Source organism: Amblyomma mixtum, chromosome 6 (assembly GCF_055824585.1).
Source record: "Amblyomma mixtum isolate Tamu chromosome 6, ASM5582458v1, whole genome shotgun sequence".
NCBI lineage: Eukaryota > Metazoa > Arthropoda > Arachnida > Ixodida > Ixodidae > Amblyomma > Amblyomma mixtum.
The window spans coordinates 126455781-126475160 of record NC_143017.1 but is presented as its reverse complement, the minus strand read 5'-3'; the positions used below and the strand labels follow the sequence as shown (position 1 = coordinate 126475160).

The window sequence follows — 19380 nt, the reverse complement described above, 5'->3', positions numbered from 1 at the left end:
TACGACCTCTAAATAATTTAAAAGTGAATGTCTTCTCATTATTTCGGTTCTATCAACAGAACGATGGCTGTGACGTGTAGTTGGTGTTCAGGCCACATGCGGCACAAAAAGACGGCAATATAACTTTTGTTACATCATTTGTTGTCGTTCCACTTCTTGAAGTAGGCAGTTTTAAGTGTTGTAATGAATTAAAACTACGTATCAGCTTTTATACTGCAGTTTTTTTTCGTGCCTCACATGACCTAAAGGCCAACTGCACGCCACAGCCAGCGTTGTGCTGATGAAACTGAAACCTAAACAACATGAGAGAAGGAAATGAATTTTAATTTATTTGCTGGCCGTAGGTGAATACGATACACTGATCCATGTATTCTAGTGTCTAACTCATCATTTGAAAGAATAAAATATGCACCTAAATTTAGCTGTCTAAAGTCCTTTAAAAAGGCTGCCGCGGTGGCCCAGTAGTTCTCGGTTGCTGACCCGAAATATGCGGGTTCGATCTTGGCCACTGTGGTCGAATTTCGATGAAGGTGAAATTCTGCAGGCCCGTGTACTGTGCGATGTCAGTGCACGTTAAGAACCCCAGGTGGTCGAATTTCCGGAGCCCTTTACTACGGCATCCCTCATAGCCCGAGTCGCTTTGGGATGTTAAAACCCCCATAAACCATAAACTTAACTATAGTCCTTTAAAACACGAGTACTCACTTTGTAATTTGTCTTGTTGCTGGGAGTGTGAGCACAATTGCTGCACTCTGCGAAGAACACATCAGGAGACTTTTTGTCAATTCGTAGGGAGAGCTTAAGTTGCTTACTATAAAGGTTTTTTTTTATTTACACATTGGGAAAGTAATGTTAGACTGTGATGGTGGTCTTTCACAACCCACCATTGTTTTTGATTAGAGTAAAGAATAGGTTGTGCAATTTTTTAGTTTCTTCTGGTTGGCTTAAGTGCAAATTCTCAAATAGTTGTGGCAGCAAAGGCCGCACATATTTTAATGATTTGATTGAGGGCAGTGCATTTGCCCGTCACCTTGCAAGTGCATAAACATGAGCAAGCAGCTACAGCCTTCAGACAAGAAGAGGGGATTTACTATTGGTCAAGAAAGTTTATGGGATGCGGATGTACGGGAGAAAATTTATTTTTAGATTGTCATGCAAGCCAACCGCCTGAAATGTCTGTAGGTGTGTGGGAACAAGCATGCTCCATCAGCTGGTAACATTAACAAGTGGCAGGGTTGTGAGGCAGAGCAGCAATATATGTATATTTTTTTTTCGAGAGCACATGTTCCTTAAAGGGTAACTTTGAATGTGAAAAGCTTTTGCCGATTACTGTCCTTGTCATCTTTAAGATAAATAAAGAAAAAAAAGAAAGTAAGTGTTAGATGCATAGCATAGACTGGCTGTAAAGAATGTTATAAAAAGGAAAGAAAGGCAGTGGTAATGCATTTCTTTGTTTACATAAACAGTTTGCATGGTCAAAGCACACATCTCTTTATCATATGATTGCTGCGCAGCCATTGTGATAAGGCACTGAACAGATACCTCACTGCAATGTCTGTCACTCATTGGGAGACATGGCAACATGGAGTACCTTCAGACCAGGTTCCTGGAGCTGGGGATGTTTCCATGTGGTTTAGTGTTTTAAGGGCACAACTCTATGGCCTAAGGCAATAAACAATGTTATATAAAAAAAAAACTTTGCAGGGATAGGTTATGCAGGGATAGGTTGGGGCACACAAATCGGTGAGGAAAATAAGGTTGACTGATGATTGCTTTGGTTCGAAATGTTAAGCTTGTGTTGCCTGCCACACAAGCTGCATCAGCTTAGAGACCGCATTGTCTGAAAAAAAAAAAAAAAAGCTTTTGACAGCTTGCATCGCTTTCTTCATATGTTGCCTGTAGCCATGAGTTATAACAAAGGTACAGGGGAAAGTAGTTTTCATTTTTGCCAATTGGACTTGTTATATTCTTGATTATGAAGGCAATTTGATTCTTGTAGAATGTATATTCCACAAAAACTTTGTGGTCTTTCTTCCTTCATATGTGTCAGTGGTATATATAGGGCTGCTTCTGCTAGAAATAGAAGCTGCAAAATAACCATTACAACTGATGTTGAGGGGCTGCTGTCATGAACATCTGAATAATAATAATAATAATAATAATAATAATAATAATAATAATAATAATAATAATAATAATAATAATAATAATAACAATAATAATAATAATAATAATAATAATAATAATAATAATAATAATGTGTATTTGCTTTGCATTTGAGCATCCACTGGTAGATAAGCTTATTTACGCACTTATTTCCATGTTGTGTTTTGCTGTGTAAACATTTGGCAGGCATTCATCTGAGCAGAGATCACTGAATAGAGCTTTGGCAATTGCTGTTGATTTTGTTTGGAAGACCTCTTTTGTGCATATAGCTTTCTTGACCGGCTGCTTCAGATCTTTCGAATCCACTTGAGCTGTTCGACCTAAGTGGCACAGGCTGTGCCCGGATGCTCGTGTGTAGAGCATCGGTGACCCAAATGATTGAGCTTGAAAATGTGACTCTAGACATTGCACTAGCAATAATGAGGCAAACTCGGTGAAGGTCATGTCTATCTGTCAGATTCAACATGCACAAAATGCAAAAGAAAAAGCTCCCAGAAGATTGGCAAGGGTGCACTGTGGAAACTACAATTGGCCTTAAAAGCTGAACTAAATTTCACACGCCTCCAGCTTACAACCAGCATGAGACTGTACTGAGCACATCTATACATTTGCTGTATTTTCGGAAGTTTGATGTCATATTTGGATGGTTTTTTAACCTGATTAGCACATAAATTATTCATCGAAAAGCTGAGCATAGTTTAGAGTGCATTTGTCTTAAACTGCTATTTGATGCGGACCCTCCTCAGTTAAAGCTGATTTCTTGAAAGTCACTGTGGGACACTGTGACACCACACTGTGTAACCTTCCACTGTGTAACAGTGGAAGGTTTGCCGGTGTTTTCACTGTTAACAGTAGGCACCAAGCTTGAACCACAGCCTCATTTTAATTTTTTTGCTAGTAGTATTTTAGCATACTGCAACTATAGTTACAAGTATTGTGCCGACCTTGCAGGCTGTGGGTTGATGGAGATAGCAGTCTCACCTGTGGGTATTGGTAGATGTGTGGAGGTGTGTGGATGTTCTTTTGAGCAAATGTATGGTTGCACAGTGGCACTACACCGGAATGGGTACGTGTTGCTTGAAATGTTGTCTAGGTATAAAAATATGTGTGCATATTACCTAGTTGCCAAATGTAGTTATCAGTGAGGAACTAGTAGGAGCTTTTTGTTTAGTTTCAGCAGAATAAAAACTAATATCTCATTTTGTGGCCTCTGCTTTTTTTACAATGCATTACATGGGCTGGGAAGAATAATGGCCTGCAACTAGTGTTGCTTCAGCAAGCATGGAATATTTTGAATATGCGTCAGCATAGGATTTGCTGTTTGTGTTGTTCTGCTTTAATGCTCATATTGTTTGGTGCTTAATTTTGTGCTAAGCTTTGGTTTTGTATTACCAGAGAAGAAGAAAGGACTTTATTCATATTCAGCCGGCAACATCCCCACAAGAGGCCCTGTTTGAGCATATTTTAAGGTTGCCTTTGATGTGGAGCTTTGGTGTTTAAAAGTGGTCCATTCTGTGTGGCTGTTTTTTGTCGGTGTGGCACATGCACACTCTTTCTCGTCCTGAGCATGTTGTCCTGCATGACAGCTGGACTTGGCTGGACTTGAGAATGTGACAATGAACGCAGCCATCGGAAGTTTTACTCATGTGACAGCCAGCGCTTGTGTTTCGTCTAGGTGCCACACCAGGTCCACTCACAGGCACACCTCAGGCACTCGCACACGTACGAAAAACAAAACAATAGGTGGACGCTCCGTGCGCACAGATGCCGTGCGGTAAGCACCGTGGCCCCCCTCTTTTTGTGCGTGTGTGCTGGCACGGGAAAAAGAAAATGAAGGTTGCTGGAGCACTGACACATTTGCCTGCATGCATTGCTTCTCACATGTGACATTGCAAATGCATGGATGTTGTTGCATAGTGGTCGCTCACTGCTGAGCGGGACTTTCGTTTTGTGTGATTGAAGCTTTGGTGGGCACCTGCACAGTCACTAACACGTCTGGCCATTGTGCTGCTTGCTAACCTGCCTCTCTGGCATACTCCTTATGTTGAGTGATGTGTAGCTGTTGCATAGTTGTGATCACTCATGACATATATCACTGCTGAAGTGTAAACGAAGTAAAGCTATTTTTTTTTTGTTGCTCCCATGGATTTGTTACTGCTGTGAAGCAGTGCGTAACCTTCTGCCGTCATTTTCTTGCATTGAGCAGAGTTGTTTGGTGGAATTCAAAGCATTAATGTAATTTCTTTGTTGCTAAGTGGTGTTTTGTTAACAGGACATGGTGCACACATAGCTTGGGCGACACTGTTTAGCACTGTTGAGGAACTACCTTTAATTGCTATTAATAAGGCAGAGTCATGCATATATGTGAACTTGAGCTTCCAAATTAAATAAACTGAGAAGAGACAGAAATTTCTTAAGTTGTATTGATAGATCAGTGTGCATGACATGCACTTGCCTACCGTTCGTTCCGTCCTCACTACCAGCATGCTGTCATGTTTGGCATTGCTGTTTTTTATGTTCCCTAGTCCCAATAGCTGCTTTACATGTGCTGAGAGAGTAACATCTTGCATGTCTACTTTGTGATCGATTTCTCTGTGTATGGTACTTCCCAGCCCCCTCAATTTCTTTTGAGCTAATCACTAATTTTAGCATGTGGCATGTGTGTAAGGTGCACACGTCTGCTTAGGCAGTAAATAGGTCCGGTTAGCGTCATCATTATGTAGAACTTATCGCTATTTCATACCCTCTTTAAATCACAGTTGTTCAGATTTGCAGGAAATGAAACCCAAATCATTCCAATTTCAAAGAGTTTTTTTAAAGCCTTGTAGGAAGCCAGACTTGAATTGTCTCATCGCTGCTGCAAATTGTTTTTTGGACGCATACAGAACTGAGAAGCCTGGCTCCGTATTGTTGCAGGAGGTCAACTGTGAAATAGGAGGCAGCTATCCTTTCTGTTGTGCCTGAACATGTTCTGTACCTTCATGTGATATTATCTTTAATGGAATTTCAGACTTGTTACTAGTGGAGTACATTCGTTAAATTTTGAGATTTGGTAGTTACCAGACTAACCAAATGCATGCCAAGTGTGTGGAGCTTTTTTTTTTTATATATATACCTTAGTCGCCAACCGGTTTTTTTGGACCCGGCGAGACCCGGAAATTGGTCTGTATAATTGGCACAGTCGAAAAAATTCGTGCATTTCAAAAAAAAAAAATATATATATATATACTTCATTGCGATGAAATCTGCTTGAAAAAAAAAATATTTTTACCCTCTGCCATATTCCGCCCAAAAGCGACATTAGCTTGTATCTGAGCCGGAGTCTTGCTTGCATCATGTCTGGACCGCAGGGGTCCGCGGCACTGCATACACGCCGATACGATTTTTGCGTCCTGGAGGTCATGCCGCGAACGGTTTCATAAACGGAGCAGTAGTTTTGTGCAACCTTGCCGCAATGCACACCTCTTGCCGCCGGTCTGCATATACGTTCTCCGTTCGAGATATCGGCACACTCACGCCGCGCGAGTCAAGGACAGAGCCCTTATCCTGGGCAGCGATGCCCTGCCATGCCCGGTGTACCGAGAGAAGGAACATGCGGGAAGCGGACGGCTACGACGACTTCCCCCCTCCCCCTCACTTCTCCGCTCCCCCCCCCGTTCACTGATTGCGACGGTGTCTGGTCAGGAACGTTCCTGCTGTCGCGTTATTGGTGTGATCTGCGCTTTATCTCCGTAGGCTGTAGCTTGCGCTGCCGTCGCTACACGGAACTTCAGAAAGATTGGTGTGCGCGGTTGCCTCCTCGAGTGGCAACAATATAGTGCGATCCGCCTCCGAGGGGTTATGGAGCATGGAGGAAAAAACTTTTTTTCCTCCATGTTATGGAGGCCCCTTTGCGCGTGCGCGGAACGCCACGGGGCCGCCAGATGGCGCCACGTACCGGTCAGCTGCGGGTGCGCCTGCCGCGTCGTAACCAATCAGCGCGTGGGCAGTGCTGCCCCGCGGAAGCGGCTCACGGGAGCGGATCGCGGATCACGCTCTGTTATAACTCTCTGATGAGACATAGAAACTGCCATGCCTACCCAAGCCAATCCATCGGCACATACAGTCCAGAATGGTGCATTCCACGGTGGTGAAAAGTCGTAACAAAGTGGAGCTTAGGGCTAATTGGTATTGCACTTTACAAAGAGACTTTGTGCAGAAACACAGGACAAAGAAAGACTTTCATTTTGTGGCAGCAGTGCCCGCTCACAACATAATGAGTCCAAAAAATCTAAATTCCGGGCTTAGCAAGGTCCGAAATATTGGTCGTGAATATGTACACATTCCAGTGAATTATGTGGTGGTTCCACAGCCAGCCCGATATATCGCACAGGTCCGAATTATCGGAGTCCGAAAAATCGGTCAGCTACTGTATATACATTGCTACGTCCTTTCGTTAACTTGGCTTCCTCCCAAAAGATTGTAATGTGTGCAGGGTTCACAACTAGTTTTTGTAAGCAAAAGATTACAATCTATGCAGGGTTCACAACTAGTTTGTGTAAGCAATCCTTTCTGAATCGAGAATTGACAAGAGCTTGCAAAAGCAACTTTTCTTTTTCCTTGAGCCTTTTTAGTGTTGGAAGGCTGTAGATTGCATATGCAAACACATTACTTCCTAGTGCAGTTTCTGAGGAAAGGGCAAACTAATTCATTTGTTGACTCAGGTGAATAGTGTGTATAATAGTTAGCACTTGTCCTGAAGACTTGGGGAACAGCAAAAGACCTGACAGAAGTGCTTGAAGAAACCTTATCCACAGAAAGCCACCTCTGATGACAAAAGCTGCACCATTTGTTCGTTTGAAATGAAAAGTGCGTTTGGAATGTCGGTTTTGAAAGCAGTCATAAACGGTGTGTGGTATGTATGTGTGTGTGTGTGTGTGAGAGGAAAGATGGTGTGTGGCTTTTCATTGGAGCTGGGGTGGATGGTGTCAATGCTGCATTGAAGGGCTGGTTCTTAGTCCGCATGGCCATGTGTGGTTTTGGAGCACGGCGTGCACATTGTTTGCTTTTGCTTCTTTTTGCGCTTTTTCTGTTGTGCACAGTGTGAGAGTGTCAGATGTGACCAAGAAATGCCTTCTGTATGGAAGTGTTTGAACTTTATTTGCAAGAAATGAAATGTGGTTGTCTGCTGATGCATTTTCGTTTGTCATTATTGTCAGAAGCATGGTATCTAGCTTTTTTGTATAAGAAATGTCTTCAGCGGGGTTTATTGGAGTCTGAGGCTGCTCTGTCAAGGCTGGCTGCCATGCCAGACTCATGTTTTCATTGGGAGGGTTTGTAGACCCTTAGAACAGTGTATTGTGCTGCTGGGCATGGCCATTCACAAAGGGAAAATTCCAACGAAAGTCTGCATTATTGTTAAAATTTGGATGAGCTGGAGAAACAGATCTTGAACTTGTCGCAAAGAGTAAACAGTGGCCTATGCGAGAGGTTAGGGAAGCTGGAATAGTAATGAAATAGCAGAAGACTTTCTAATGTATTCCTTTTACATTGCTATTGTACTTGGAAGTTGGGGCTTTTGTATATGTAGCATTATCGCTGTTTCTTTTTTTCCTTTTTACTTTTCTCAGTGTGCTTATTACATGTACTGGGATTTACATCCCTCAACAAAAACATTTTGGTGCAGCATTCATGACTTTTGTGTTAGGGTTAACACATGCAGTAGTTTTTGTTGCTGATGTAATATTTCTGGCAACTGTGTGTCCATCATGTGCACTGTGGCGGGAGGTGCCTTTAAATTTGCACACTTTTGCACGCGCAGGCTGGGCAGCTTTAGCAAGGGTGATGCACTGCCGAAACGGGAGGAGCTACCCCACACGGCTGATGGGTATGACACTCAGGGTGAGTTGCATGTGTCTCTGTCCGATGCAGATCTGGGCACCCGTCACCTTTCACAAGTTACTTGTAAGAGTCTTGGTCAGAGATCGGTGAAGATTAGCATTAGGTCTGGATACTAATCAACTTTTTTATTTTTTAATGTCCGTCCATTGGTGCCACTTCTTATGATGCGTCATTCATTGCAGGTTATGTTCAGTTACACCTAGTATGACTTGCAACATGTGGGATGTCGTCGCAGCTTCTTTTGTGGAGCAGTGGGAACCCGATGAGGGTAAAACTAATGCATGTAGCTGCCTGTCAAAAGGGTAGGGATTTCTGTAATGTGCGTTATGCAGTAAATTGCTGCAAATCGCGAACCAAACTACTTTTGACTCTAGTGTGTTGCAAGTCATCCTGAGTGTGATGGTACATAACTTGGTAATGCTTCAAGATTGATATTATGATTGTTCATAGATTTTAATGCACAGTTATTAGGCACCCGTTTCTGGGTTGCTTGTTGTCATTGTTGTTGGTGTAACTGGCAGTTTTGTAGCAAAGCGAAGAGTACGGTAAAGGATGAAAGTAGGACAATAACAAAGGGAGGACGAGACTGAAAAGTTGGAGGAGGGAGTAACGATGAAAGACAAAGGTGACAGTGTAGGGTGGAAAGTAGAGAAGGAGGGTGCTGTGGGAGTGGGTGAGAGAGGTTGCACTCAGTTTGCACAGGCTTTTGCGCAATGACTTCATAAACACATTTACAAAACATGCTTAGAATGCGCACCGCCACTACCAGCGCATTAGTGACTGCAGTGGATGCGGTAGCAGGCAGATATTCCTATAATCCCTCCGTTTCAGATGATGTACATTGGAGGGTTTGGTCAGATGTTTAGGGGAAACCCCTAAGGTGGAGTAGATTTGTAATAAGGGAGTAATTACTAATTGACCTCCACCCAAGCGCAGCCATATGGCAAATGTATGGAAAATATGTGTCCATCATGTGCACTGTGGCGTAGCCATATGGCTGCACTTGGGTGAATGTCAATTAGTAATTACTCCCTTATTGGAGGGTTTATGCAAAATGACACACTGCCTTGTCCATGTGATGTGACTCCTTGTGCTAAATTGTAGTCCCCGTATTAGTCACATAGGTGTGTGGCTGATTATGTTTGAATCAGCGTAAGATCTACCCCAAAACTGCTAGTCACAACTTGAGACAGTAGCCGAACCGTCAACCAGCATATACATAGAGTCCATGCCGTTTACCATGGGAATGGGCACACGCTACTCTGAAACTCTGAATATGCGAACCACACTCCTCGTGGCCCGCTTCAAATCAAGACGCGTCCTTTGTGGCTTCAGCGTTACTCCTTGAAGCAATGAGATAAGCATGTTGCAATGCGTTCTCGCACAGAGCAGCAAATGCGGGAGAAGACGCTACAACTTGGCAAGGATTGCTTGCACTGCACTGCTCTACACTACGGAGGAGTGTTCGTTCAGTGTGATAGTTTAGAGGCCTTGTGTGACGAAGTGGCAATGTGAAATTGTACTCTTAAGGGTTTAAGCTTAAGCATGGTCCAAGTTTTCCGCTTTGGTATACCGCAGCTTCAAGCAGCGCTCAAATTTCGCATTAGGGAGTATCATAAGTGTTGGTCAATTTTTTTTTTCAGTTGATTGTTCATCCATTGTGTTTCAAAGTACAAGAGCGTGCGGTGTATTTCTGAAATTTTTGCAAAAGTTATTGTGATATGAAGAATACATGCTACACCAGTCATCTCAAATGTTTATCAATGGTGCATTGTAGATAACCTTATGAGTAAGTGAGGTTTGAGGAAGCCAGGAGCTGGGTCAGTGATGTTGCCTAGGCTTCCAGCTGGCACGCCTTGGAGCTATCCATGCAGAGAGTACCAGACAGTAAGCTAACATGTAAAGAACTTGTCATTGCTTGATCAGGACCCTGTTGCTGTTTGCTTTCCACAAAAGAAATAAAGTGCCCTTTCAGCAGAAGCGGCTTAGGGTATGCTGGCTTTCCACCTTTTTTGGCTTATTTTATTAGCGTTGTCTGTAATACAAAGGTGCTGTAGTGCTTGTTTCTCGGATGAGTTACTTGTTTCACAAAAAAGTGTAGTAATTTACTCTAACCCTTTGTTGTTATTGGCTTTCCTGAAGAATTAGCTTTTTTATCGGTTTGTGGCTTCGACCTCCCAAGCCTTATTTGTCTGTTATTGTAGAGGTGGCAGTGAACATAAGTGAACATAAACTTGTAACTACTTGCTTAACTTTCAGCTAATTGAAAACCACACGTGAGCACTAACCATCTGCAAGTTAATGATCACTGTACGCCTAGTCTCTGTCTGTTCCATCCGTGTTGTGCTGACAAAATCTTCATCATGCAGTTCGCCTGTTTCCTGCATGCAGATTTATTGCATGGGTTGCCAGTGATGTCAGATTGGCCGGCATTCAGTGGGCTGTATCTGGGTCTGTGTGCATTGGTGCAGGTGTCTTACTGGTCCAGAGGTGCCTGATTGTGCGGCGGGACGAGAAGGGCTACGGCCTGACTGTTTCGGGTGACAACCCCGTCTTTGTGCAGTCTGTCAAGCCAGGTATGCTTTTCCTCAATTCTGTGAAGTTCAGGGCGTAGCAAGTCACACGAAGTGTATCATGTCATTTGCCTCAGCTGCCTGTCAAGTGGCGGGATGGCAAACACATACTTGCTGCATCTAAACCTAGGGCATTGGCTTAGGTCCCGGAGGGGACATGGTGGTTTGTAACACGGCTTCTTGTTGGCATTGTTTCCCAAATTAGTATTTGAGGTCAAATGGCAAACTTGAGAGTGCTTATTATTTGTGTGCTGGCAAGTGTTGTTTATTGATCAGCACTTGGGTTTTCATGGTGTGATGTGCATTACTGCTGCAAGCATACACTTGACGGACTAATCAAACTTTGTAAACCCACAGGCCTTTGCTTAAATTATTTGAGGGTCGAGTCACCTGAAATTTTTTTTTTAGGTCCGGAGGAATGAGAAACTATGAGCAAAATAAACATATCGTGAGAATTAAATGGATTTGAAATTAATTCAAAAGATTGTGTGTGAACCGAACTTTTGAAATTTGAATCAACTGAAAGTAGTAATTGCGGGTGGTTGTCGTATCTTTAAAACTCATGGCCTTGCCTGAGTACCAGGGTGGGTTCTTGTGAAGTCGTGTTAAATGTTGCATGTTTGAGAGCGATCATGGCTGATATGCTAGTGGTTATATATCCGTGGATTTTTTGTTTTTGTTCCTAATTTTCTCGTATCCTTGTTGTTCGGCGCGCTTGCTTTGTTTGCTTTTGGCTGTCCACAGTATAATCACTACTAGGTGGTTCACATCTTGGACTCTTCTGTATGGACAGCTATTTCAGTGGGAGTGTTGTTTTCTTGTTTACTTTTTTTAAGCATGTCAGTGCTTAAAAAACTGGGGACACTTGTTTCCTGCATTTTGAATACTTCCAAATCAATTTGTTTTGTTAACTGATTCATGCAGGGGGAGCAGCAGCACGGGCGGGCGTACACCAGGGGGACCGCATCATCAAAGTCAATGGCACACTGGTGACGCAGTCCAACCACCAGGATGTGGTGCATCTCATCAAGTCAGGCGCCCATGTGGCCCTCACCCTGCTGGGACCGCCACCTTCTGGTGCCGGCGAGCGTCCCAATGGCGGCAGTGGAAGCGGTGGTGCTAGCACAGTGCCTGCAGCATCCCCTCCCGGCCACCAGCCGTTGGTTTCGAAACAGTCCTCAGAACGTATCACGGGACCCCAGCCAGTTGACGTGAGTCCAATTTACTGATTGCACGTTCTAGTTGCGGCATACTATCGTTGCGTGCATGCTATGAAATGAACGCAAGAAAATAATAAGCATTTTGTGAGTGAACTTGCTGGTCTGAAGACATGAAGTTATCTGTATGACATGTTCAGTGAATTTTCTAGGAAAATCATTCAGTTATACAAAAATGCTCGCAGATTGTTGAGGAATAATTTTCAGCGTATTTGGGATTCAACTGAGGTGGTGATAAAGTGCAGTAATCCTGAAATGGTTGTTGATTCCGTAGCATTAATGACAGTTTGATGCATCATCCAGTCACTTCCAAAAGCTGGAGTATAGCTAAACCTTGTTGCGAGTAAAATTTTCAGCAAAAAGATGTTTGTTAAAAGTAGGCACCAAAGTTTTCATAAACAAAACTAATGGATGCTTAAACACGGAGAACATGAAGTTACAAAAAAGCACAATTTTTGAATTTGTTCACTTGCTATAAGTGATCTGTGATCTGTGGCGGCAAATGAAAAATTCTCTCATCTTGTAACCTGAAGAAAAACTGTGGGCAAGTGGGCAGTTCATTTTTTTTTTTTAAAGTGACATCTTTGTTTGTTAGCACTATGTTTGTTAGCACTAGCAGTGCAACATGGCTGCTGCTTGTGGTGCAGATACTCTTGATGCAAAGGCTGGTAATGGTGTGTTCACAAGCTGAATGTGGTATCAGACTGTGAGATTACTTAGTCAGGGTGCGGACTCCCAAGGCATTGAATGAATCGGCGTAGCCGCAAACCACATGTTGGGGCGTCCGCTGTGATCGCTTGAGGGGGGCCTCCAAAGTTAGTAACGGACATGAGTAAGAGTAGTTCTTGTCTAGTCACATTGTCGTGCTGCTCAGCGTTACGAGAACTGCCATCGCTAACCAAAGTTCCAGCTGGGAGGTTGCAGGGAGATGCTCTTTAGTGCGGCATAGTGAGAAAGCGATGGAGTGATGGCCAATGGTTTGATCATGTGCTTGTTTGTCTGGTGGTGCTTTTTTTTGTTTTTCTTGCGGTGTGTAGCTGGCACCAGTGTGCAGCAGATGCAGACGATTTAACAATTTTTTGGAGTGGGCGATGGAAATAATAGGAAGTTGTGTTCTTTTTTTTTTTTTTTCGAGATTTTCTCTGCTCATTCACCTCTTTTGGACCGTGCAAATTCAAAGAACTGCTTTGTAATAAGCCAGTACCACGTCAAATCTTGAATTTTTTGCTTCATTATACAAATTGAACTCCCATTGAAATATAACACGTGGACCAACCAAACCTTGCTTTTACTTTGTTTTATTTTAAAATTTCCTGTATCAATCAATGTGTGTTATAATAAGGTTTGACTGTACAGTATCTGCAACATGCTTGCTTCTTTTCATGCATGTGAAGATCCGTATTTTTTTTTGTGTGAGAACTGTACCTTGTGAAGCTGTTTGTAAGTCCATCTGACACCACCCATGATGTCATAACAAGAGTGTTGGGTCCTAGGAAAGGTGTGTGCTTGGCAGTGTTTGGTCAAGACGCCTAGTTAGCAGCGTCAGTGGCTAGCTAAGCCAACACGACCAGCCAAATGGGACTGAAATAATATAGCCATTCTTCTCGGGCATAGCTCATGCAGTATGTGATAAAGTTGCCTGATGATCCCCCTTTCTCTGCGTTTTGCATGCTAAACAAAATGTTTAAATCACCATAAAAATTCTGGATTGCAAAGCTGAGTCTGTTGTAGGCTGCTGGGTTAAAAATTTGCATTAGTGCCCCTTTTGCAGTACATGAGGTCCAGATCACTGGCCTCTATTAAAGGGACACTGAGGAGAAATTAAAGTTGACTTGCATCGACAGAATACCAGCTCCTGATTACAAAAACGCCATTCATACTGACAACAAAGCTCTTGTAACATAGAAAAGAGCAAGAACCAAAATACAGGTATCGCCGCCACAGGCCAAACTCGCAAGTACAAGCTTCATGACGTCATAGGATAAAACAGTGTTGCTAGAACCAATAGTTCTAGCAACACTAGGACACGAGAAGCTGCGAATCACTGAGGCGCAGCAAATGCATGCGCAAATCTTCTTGACGTCGCCAGATGGCGCCACGTACCTGACAGCTACGCGCGCTCCTGCAGCGCCGGGACCAATCAGCGCCTGCATGCTCACGGCGGTATGCGGGCTCCCGGTATTCCGCTAACGGTAACAAGGTACACGGTATGCTAAAGGTGTCTATTTGCGAGAACTTCGTTGACGACTTCGAGAACGGGATCCATTGTAACGCTGGCAAAACGCTAGTGCAAACGTAAACGAAGCGATGGCCGCAATATCCGATAGATGCCTTCAACGTGCGGCCGGCGGTAGCTTTCTTTTTGGCTGCTGCTGGGCTGCACTGCTGGCCGCCAGAAATCACGGAGTCTGCGTTACGTCGTGTTTCACGTCACTTAGTCCTGTGTCGTCATAGGAGAATCCCAAGTTTGAATCAGAGCGGCGGGAAAAACTTTTTCAACTTCGAATCCAAATTTCTTAGAAATAAATGCAACTTTCGCTGCCGGCCAAGTGGCAACAAAGCCATGAAATGCCGAACTATCGGATTTTGCTATAAAAAAAATATTAATAGAGCTCTCCTCAGTGTCCCTTTAAGATTTTGCTGGTTTTAAACCAACTGGACTGACTGCTTGCGAGCCAGTCTGCATTGTTTGTTGGTAAAGGAGGCCCTTGATGAGGAAGGAGGAAAGGAATCCCAATGGTTGTTGCTTTATGGGCAGTATTGCCCACTGTGGTGACAGTGTGCAACAAACAGCTCATTCTGCTTTTCCTTGCAGCTGGAGAAACAGCAGCAGTGTACAAACATCTCGTACCTGACTATCAAGAAGATGCTGGAGAAGGAACAGGCCTATTTGATGGTGAGTAGGTGGTAACCCAGCACCACGTCATGCGGGCTTTTCCTCCAAAATGTCTGTAAAACGACTTCTAGGGCATCAGATGTAGTGACTTTTTGCGAGGAGCAAATGCTGCCCGGTGAATATATTCGGGGTGCGTAGAGAGCTTTCATCTAGTGCTGCAAGCTGAATATTTTTTTTATTCCTCTCGTTTCTGTAAAGATAAGAATAGTGGTAAAAGAAATCAGTGAGGATGACAGTTGTGCCACTATATATAGTGAAACAATAAAAATGTTTAAGGGACACTGAGGAGAAATTGAAGTTGGCTTGTATCGATAAATTACCCGCTCCTGATTACAAAAACACCACTCATACTGGCAACAAAGCTCTTGTAAAGTAGAAAAGAGCAAGAACCAAAATACAGGTATTGCCGCCACAGGCCAAACTCGCAAGTACAAGCGTGATGACGTCATAGGACAAGAGCTTTGACACGAGAAGCCACAAATCACTGAGGCTGACAAACGAAGGTTACGCGGTTGAATACTGAAGTAAGTTTTGTTTTGAAACCAATAGTGCGCTTTTATCACACAAGGAAGACCGACAAAAGACAAACTGAATGTTTTAAGCAAAGAAAATCAATACTTAGCGGTGCCACAGGCGGCCAGAGGAGTTTCGGTATATCATGGCGCTTCGCGTCTATGCGCTGTGCTTGCCCGCGTGGTTTTGACGCACCTCGATTTACAAGCGCGGAACAACAGAGGAATTCCAAGTGCCACTCCAAATGCTAGTTAACTTTTGAAGGAGCTGTTAAGGTTGGTCAGATGATCGCCACGGTCGATGAAAAACTATGATGGCATGATTTTCGGTGATCGTACAAGGCAGTTTGCAATGTAAAAAGCACCTTGAGTCTTCGTATGCTCGCCCGGCGAAAGTTCCGGTTATGCCAGTCAACTTCCAACTACTTGACGTCTGTGGGGCTGAGGTCGCTGAAGTGCAGGCTGAAGTTATTAGACACTTTTAGCATACCGTGTACCGTGTTTCCGTTACCGGTACCGGTACCTGAGTTCCGGGAGCCCACGCGCAGCCAATGCATGCACAAATCTCCTTGACGTCGCCAGATAGCGCCACGTACCCGGCAGCTACGTGCGTGCCTGCAGCATCGGGACCAATCAGCGCCTGCGGTAGGCGGACTCCATTTTTCGGATCAGATATGAACCGAATAACAAACACATTTGATATGTATTAGGAATTTATAATATTCGCGCACCCCTAATTTTTTACTTTTGATCCCGTTGCTATAAAATAGCATTGTGCATTTGGCGTGTACGTTGACATTGGTGATGAGTAACTACCCAACACTCTGAAAGGGTGCTCTTTGGAGTTTTTCAGGGTTCACAGGTTTAGACTTTGATAGAGATTTACTGTAGGCTTCGTTGTTCATCCTGGTTTCTGCCAAGTTGGACAGTTTTGTGTTGTTGTCTGCTCTGGTCAATTTTGAAGTAGGTTGTTTTCGTGACTTCACTTCAGGTGATTTCACTGGGCCTGTAGACAAGTTGAGGTCAAGTGGCCGCATGATTTATCAAGCTCTTCTCTCCATGTGTTGCCTCCTTTGTCATCTTTCCTTATCTGTAAGGGCAGTGAATGCTTTGGCATTTTCGTTTCCTTCTTCTCCCTCACTGTATTGAGGAGGAACTGGTTTGGTGAAGGACAGTTGTACGATTGTGGGGGGCTGTTTACTTGAGCCCGGTGTATGCCCTTCTTCTGTCCCACCCACCAGCAACTGCTGCAGGAGTATGGCAAGACGTCCTCCGAGAAATGCCAGGCAGAGATGCAGAGCGCGCGTAAGCGCATCACCCACTTGGAGAGCCAGCTGCTGGCCCTGAGGGGGTCGAACCCTGGATCGGAGGCAGCTGCTGTTGTGGGCGGTGCGCCGCGGTCGAGGGGCAGCATAGAAGCTCGCCGCAGTACGGAGGGCCCCGAAGGACTCCGCTCGAGCTCCTTCCACGTGGCGCCCCACTCCTCTGGCAGTGGGGGGCGACCTCGTTCTGGACCCCTTGCGAGCTCGGCCTCTCTCGAGAACCTATCGCATGCACTAGGTCCCAGCCCCTGGGTAAGTGTGGTGCATTACAGCTGTCTCATCTTTGTGCTGTTATTGAAATGGGTGCAGGCTCAAAATCACGGTGATGTCTGTACGATGGACTTAAAATAGACAGTCTTGCTGTCAGCTTCATATTGCCACGTATCATTGTAGTGTTTGTTCGTTCACTCTCAAGGCTGCAGAAAAGGGGTGTTATCATTTTTGTTCGTGACGCGAGAAGCGACCGGTCTAATCTCGATTGTTCACAGCCATGAACAGCTGCATCTACGTGTTTCCAGATTACTCTAGATGATCTTGACCTGTTATCTCGAAGTTTCCTTGCCGGCTTTAAATTGAACGATGCCGCTAGCAGCGGGTATTCTTAGTTCGACGATTGACGAGCACGTTTGTTGCTTACGCCGCCGCCGAGTGATTCAGTTCTTTTGCGGGCGCAAGTCAGCCCAAATAAAGAGCTTCGTTTCCAAGTCTTGTTGTTAAATTCCTGACCGCTGGACTGCCGTCACTACAACGTGACAATATTATGTTGGCACCATTTTTTACCGGCTGCCCACAAACAATGTTGACCAGGCGGACCGAAGCCTTAAGAGCCATTTGGGCTGGGGATTGGCCACTATCAAAATGTGTCACCTGTGGTTATGCTAAGTCTGTTGTGCGGAAGCTGTGCAGGCAGAGCCTATTATTTTTCATTCTTTTTGCTTGGCCAGGCCTACCGAATGTGGTTATGCTGTTCGAGTAGATCCACATGTTTATGCATTAGAGGGCGATGGACGGGACAGGGTGCAGCTTTCACGTCATTGGGAATGACTGCGTGCTTAGAATCTGCCATTGTCCTGGAACTCATTTGCTATGAGGTTTTTTTGCAGTGGCACTCTAGTTTACGAAGCTTTAAAACCAAATGTGATTGATGGCTTTTCGTTATCGCAAGACAGGTGCAGAAATATAGTGAGATGCACTGGGTATCTAAATTAGTTTTTTTGATGACCAATCATGGTGAAAAGTGTTAGAATACTATTAACTCTTTCCACTCGCACAACTCTCCTCTTATTGCATTTACTTACCAAGAACAGTGTTTGTAATTCATACTCTGTCACTAGGGGCGGACCAAGGTGCTATCTGTTGCGACAGTTTCTAGAATGCGATGTCAGGTGATGCTAGTTAACATGCCAAAGCATACCAAACCATGCAAAACCAGTGGCAAATCCAAAGTGGTGGTTTTCATATCATGGCATTGATACCTAACAGCAGCATTTAAAATGAATTTGAACTTTGTCCACAAACTTTATCGTCGACATACATTAGTTCTGCACAAAAGTTTGAAAGTAACTCATAACTGTCTAATTTTAAACAGATCGTCGAAATTTTCAGTTTGTAAAGCCCGTTGCAAGCTGTAAATGTGAATTCTTTGCTGTTATTATTTGACAATGGGAATTGCTGAGTGCTGTGGCAATGTGAGCTCTGTGGAACCCTGGTTGCGTCAGCCAATTGTGTCGGATAAGTACTCAGCCTATTGTATCAGATAAGTGCTCATGGAGGCCTTGTGCACATCTTTCAGAGTGTGCCGACACATCTGCGGCAGCGGTCGAGCCCTGAAACTTTGCTGTGCACACTTGAGGGCACCCTAGGTCCGGTCGAGGAGCCCCCCATGGGTCCCAGCCTCGACTTGGGTCTCGTGCCTTCCTCCTCATGCACGGATGATCCCCCAGTGACCCCTGTTCGAGTAAGCGGCCGTCTTCCACTCCTCTCTCCGCTTCTCTTTATTGCTTTCTTCTGTTGTTGGACTCTATCCAGGTACACTACGGACAAGTGTTCTCCACCTATGAGAAGTTGTGTTTCAACATTGCTGGACAGCATAAGAAAAGCCCTATTTATATGAATGTTCGTCTTGATTTGCATTGTGCGCCACTGTCAGCCTCTGTAGTGCTGCACACTTGTGTCATGCCTGTCCCATCCGAACATGCGGCACTGCATGAGTGGCGGCCAGCCGAGTGTGTGGCACTGCACGAGTGCACAGAAAAGTCCTCTAATGCCAACAGCCGAAGACACGATGAGTTTATGAACACTGCTACATGTGGGTGATTTCGGCTAAATGCAGCCTCCTGCTTTGTTTTCAGGACCCGAGTGAGATTTTGGAGGGATGGCGAGGCGACGACATGACTGAGGATGCTGACAACACATCGGAAGAGGCAAGCATTTGCCTTTGTGACACTCCGTGTGTTAGTGTGTGGCAGCTGTATGTGGAAGAAGTTCCCAGCTGAGAAAGCTGCAGATGAGCAGTTTGGGCTTTGTGCTAGTTGGGTGCAGTGTATCAAAAATGCATCCATGTTCATTCCTTTTTTGGGAGAGAAAGGGTGCACCCAGTTTACTGCATAGCGCTTCCACCTTTTTCTGGCGATAATTTTCAACTAGCAATAGCTTTCCAAGAGCAAGGAATATCTTTGAATGAGCAGTTCTCAATGTTTTGTTTACTTACAAGCGTACATGTCGGGTTGACGGTTGCTATCGTGACATTGCCCAGCTTCAGTATAATTCTGCTGCATGTGCTGTACTGAAAAGTACAGTTTGTATTAGGAGTGG

The 19380-nt window shown here is 44.4% G+C and overlaps 1 protein-coding gene across 8 annotated transcripts in view; it reads left to right on the top strand.

Annotated features, from left to right (window-relative positions):
• The window catches only part of LOC149340313 (rho guanine nucleotide exchange factor 11-like), a 107283-nt gene that overhangs the window by 8748 nt on the left and 79155 nt on the right, over window positions 1–19380 (top strand). For 6 of the 8 annotated variants that reach the window (XM_089549056.1, XM_089549057.1, XM_089549054.1 and 3 more), the window contains 8 exons: window positions 3842–3940; window positions 7967–8046; window positions 10518–10622; window positions 11544–11830; window positions 14652–14732; window positions 16486–16818; window positions 18359–18523; window positions 18918–18989. In XM_089549056.1, the coding sequence (XP_089405182.1) occupies window positions 3842–3940; window positions 7967–8046; window positions 10518–10622; window positions 11544–11830; window positions 14652–14732; window positions 16486–16818; window positions 18359–18523; window positions 18918–18989 (1222 nt within the window). The remainder of the gene's footprint in view (window positions 1–3841; window positions 3941–7966; window positions 8047–10517; window positions 10623–11543; window positions 11831–14651; window positions 14733–16485; window positions 16819–18358; window positions 18524–18917; window positions 18990–19380) is intronic. The other 2 variants (XM_089549058.1, XM_089549059.1) reach the window with 2 other exon arrangements.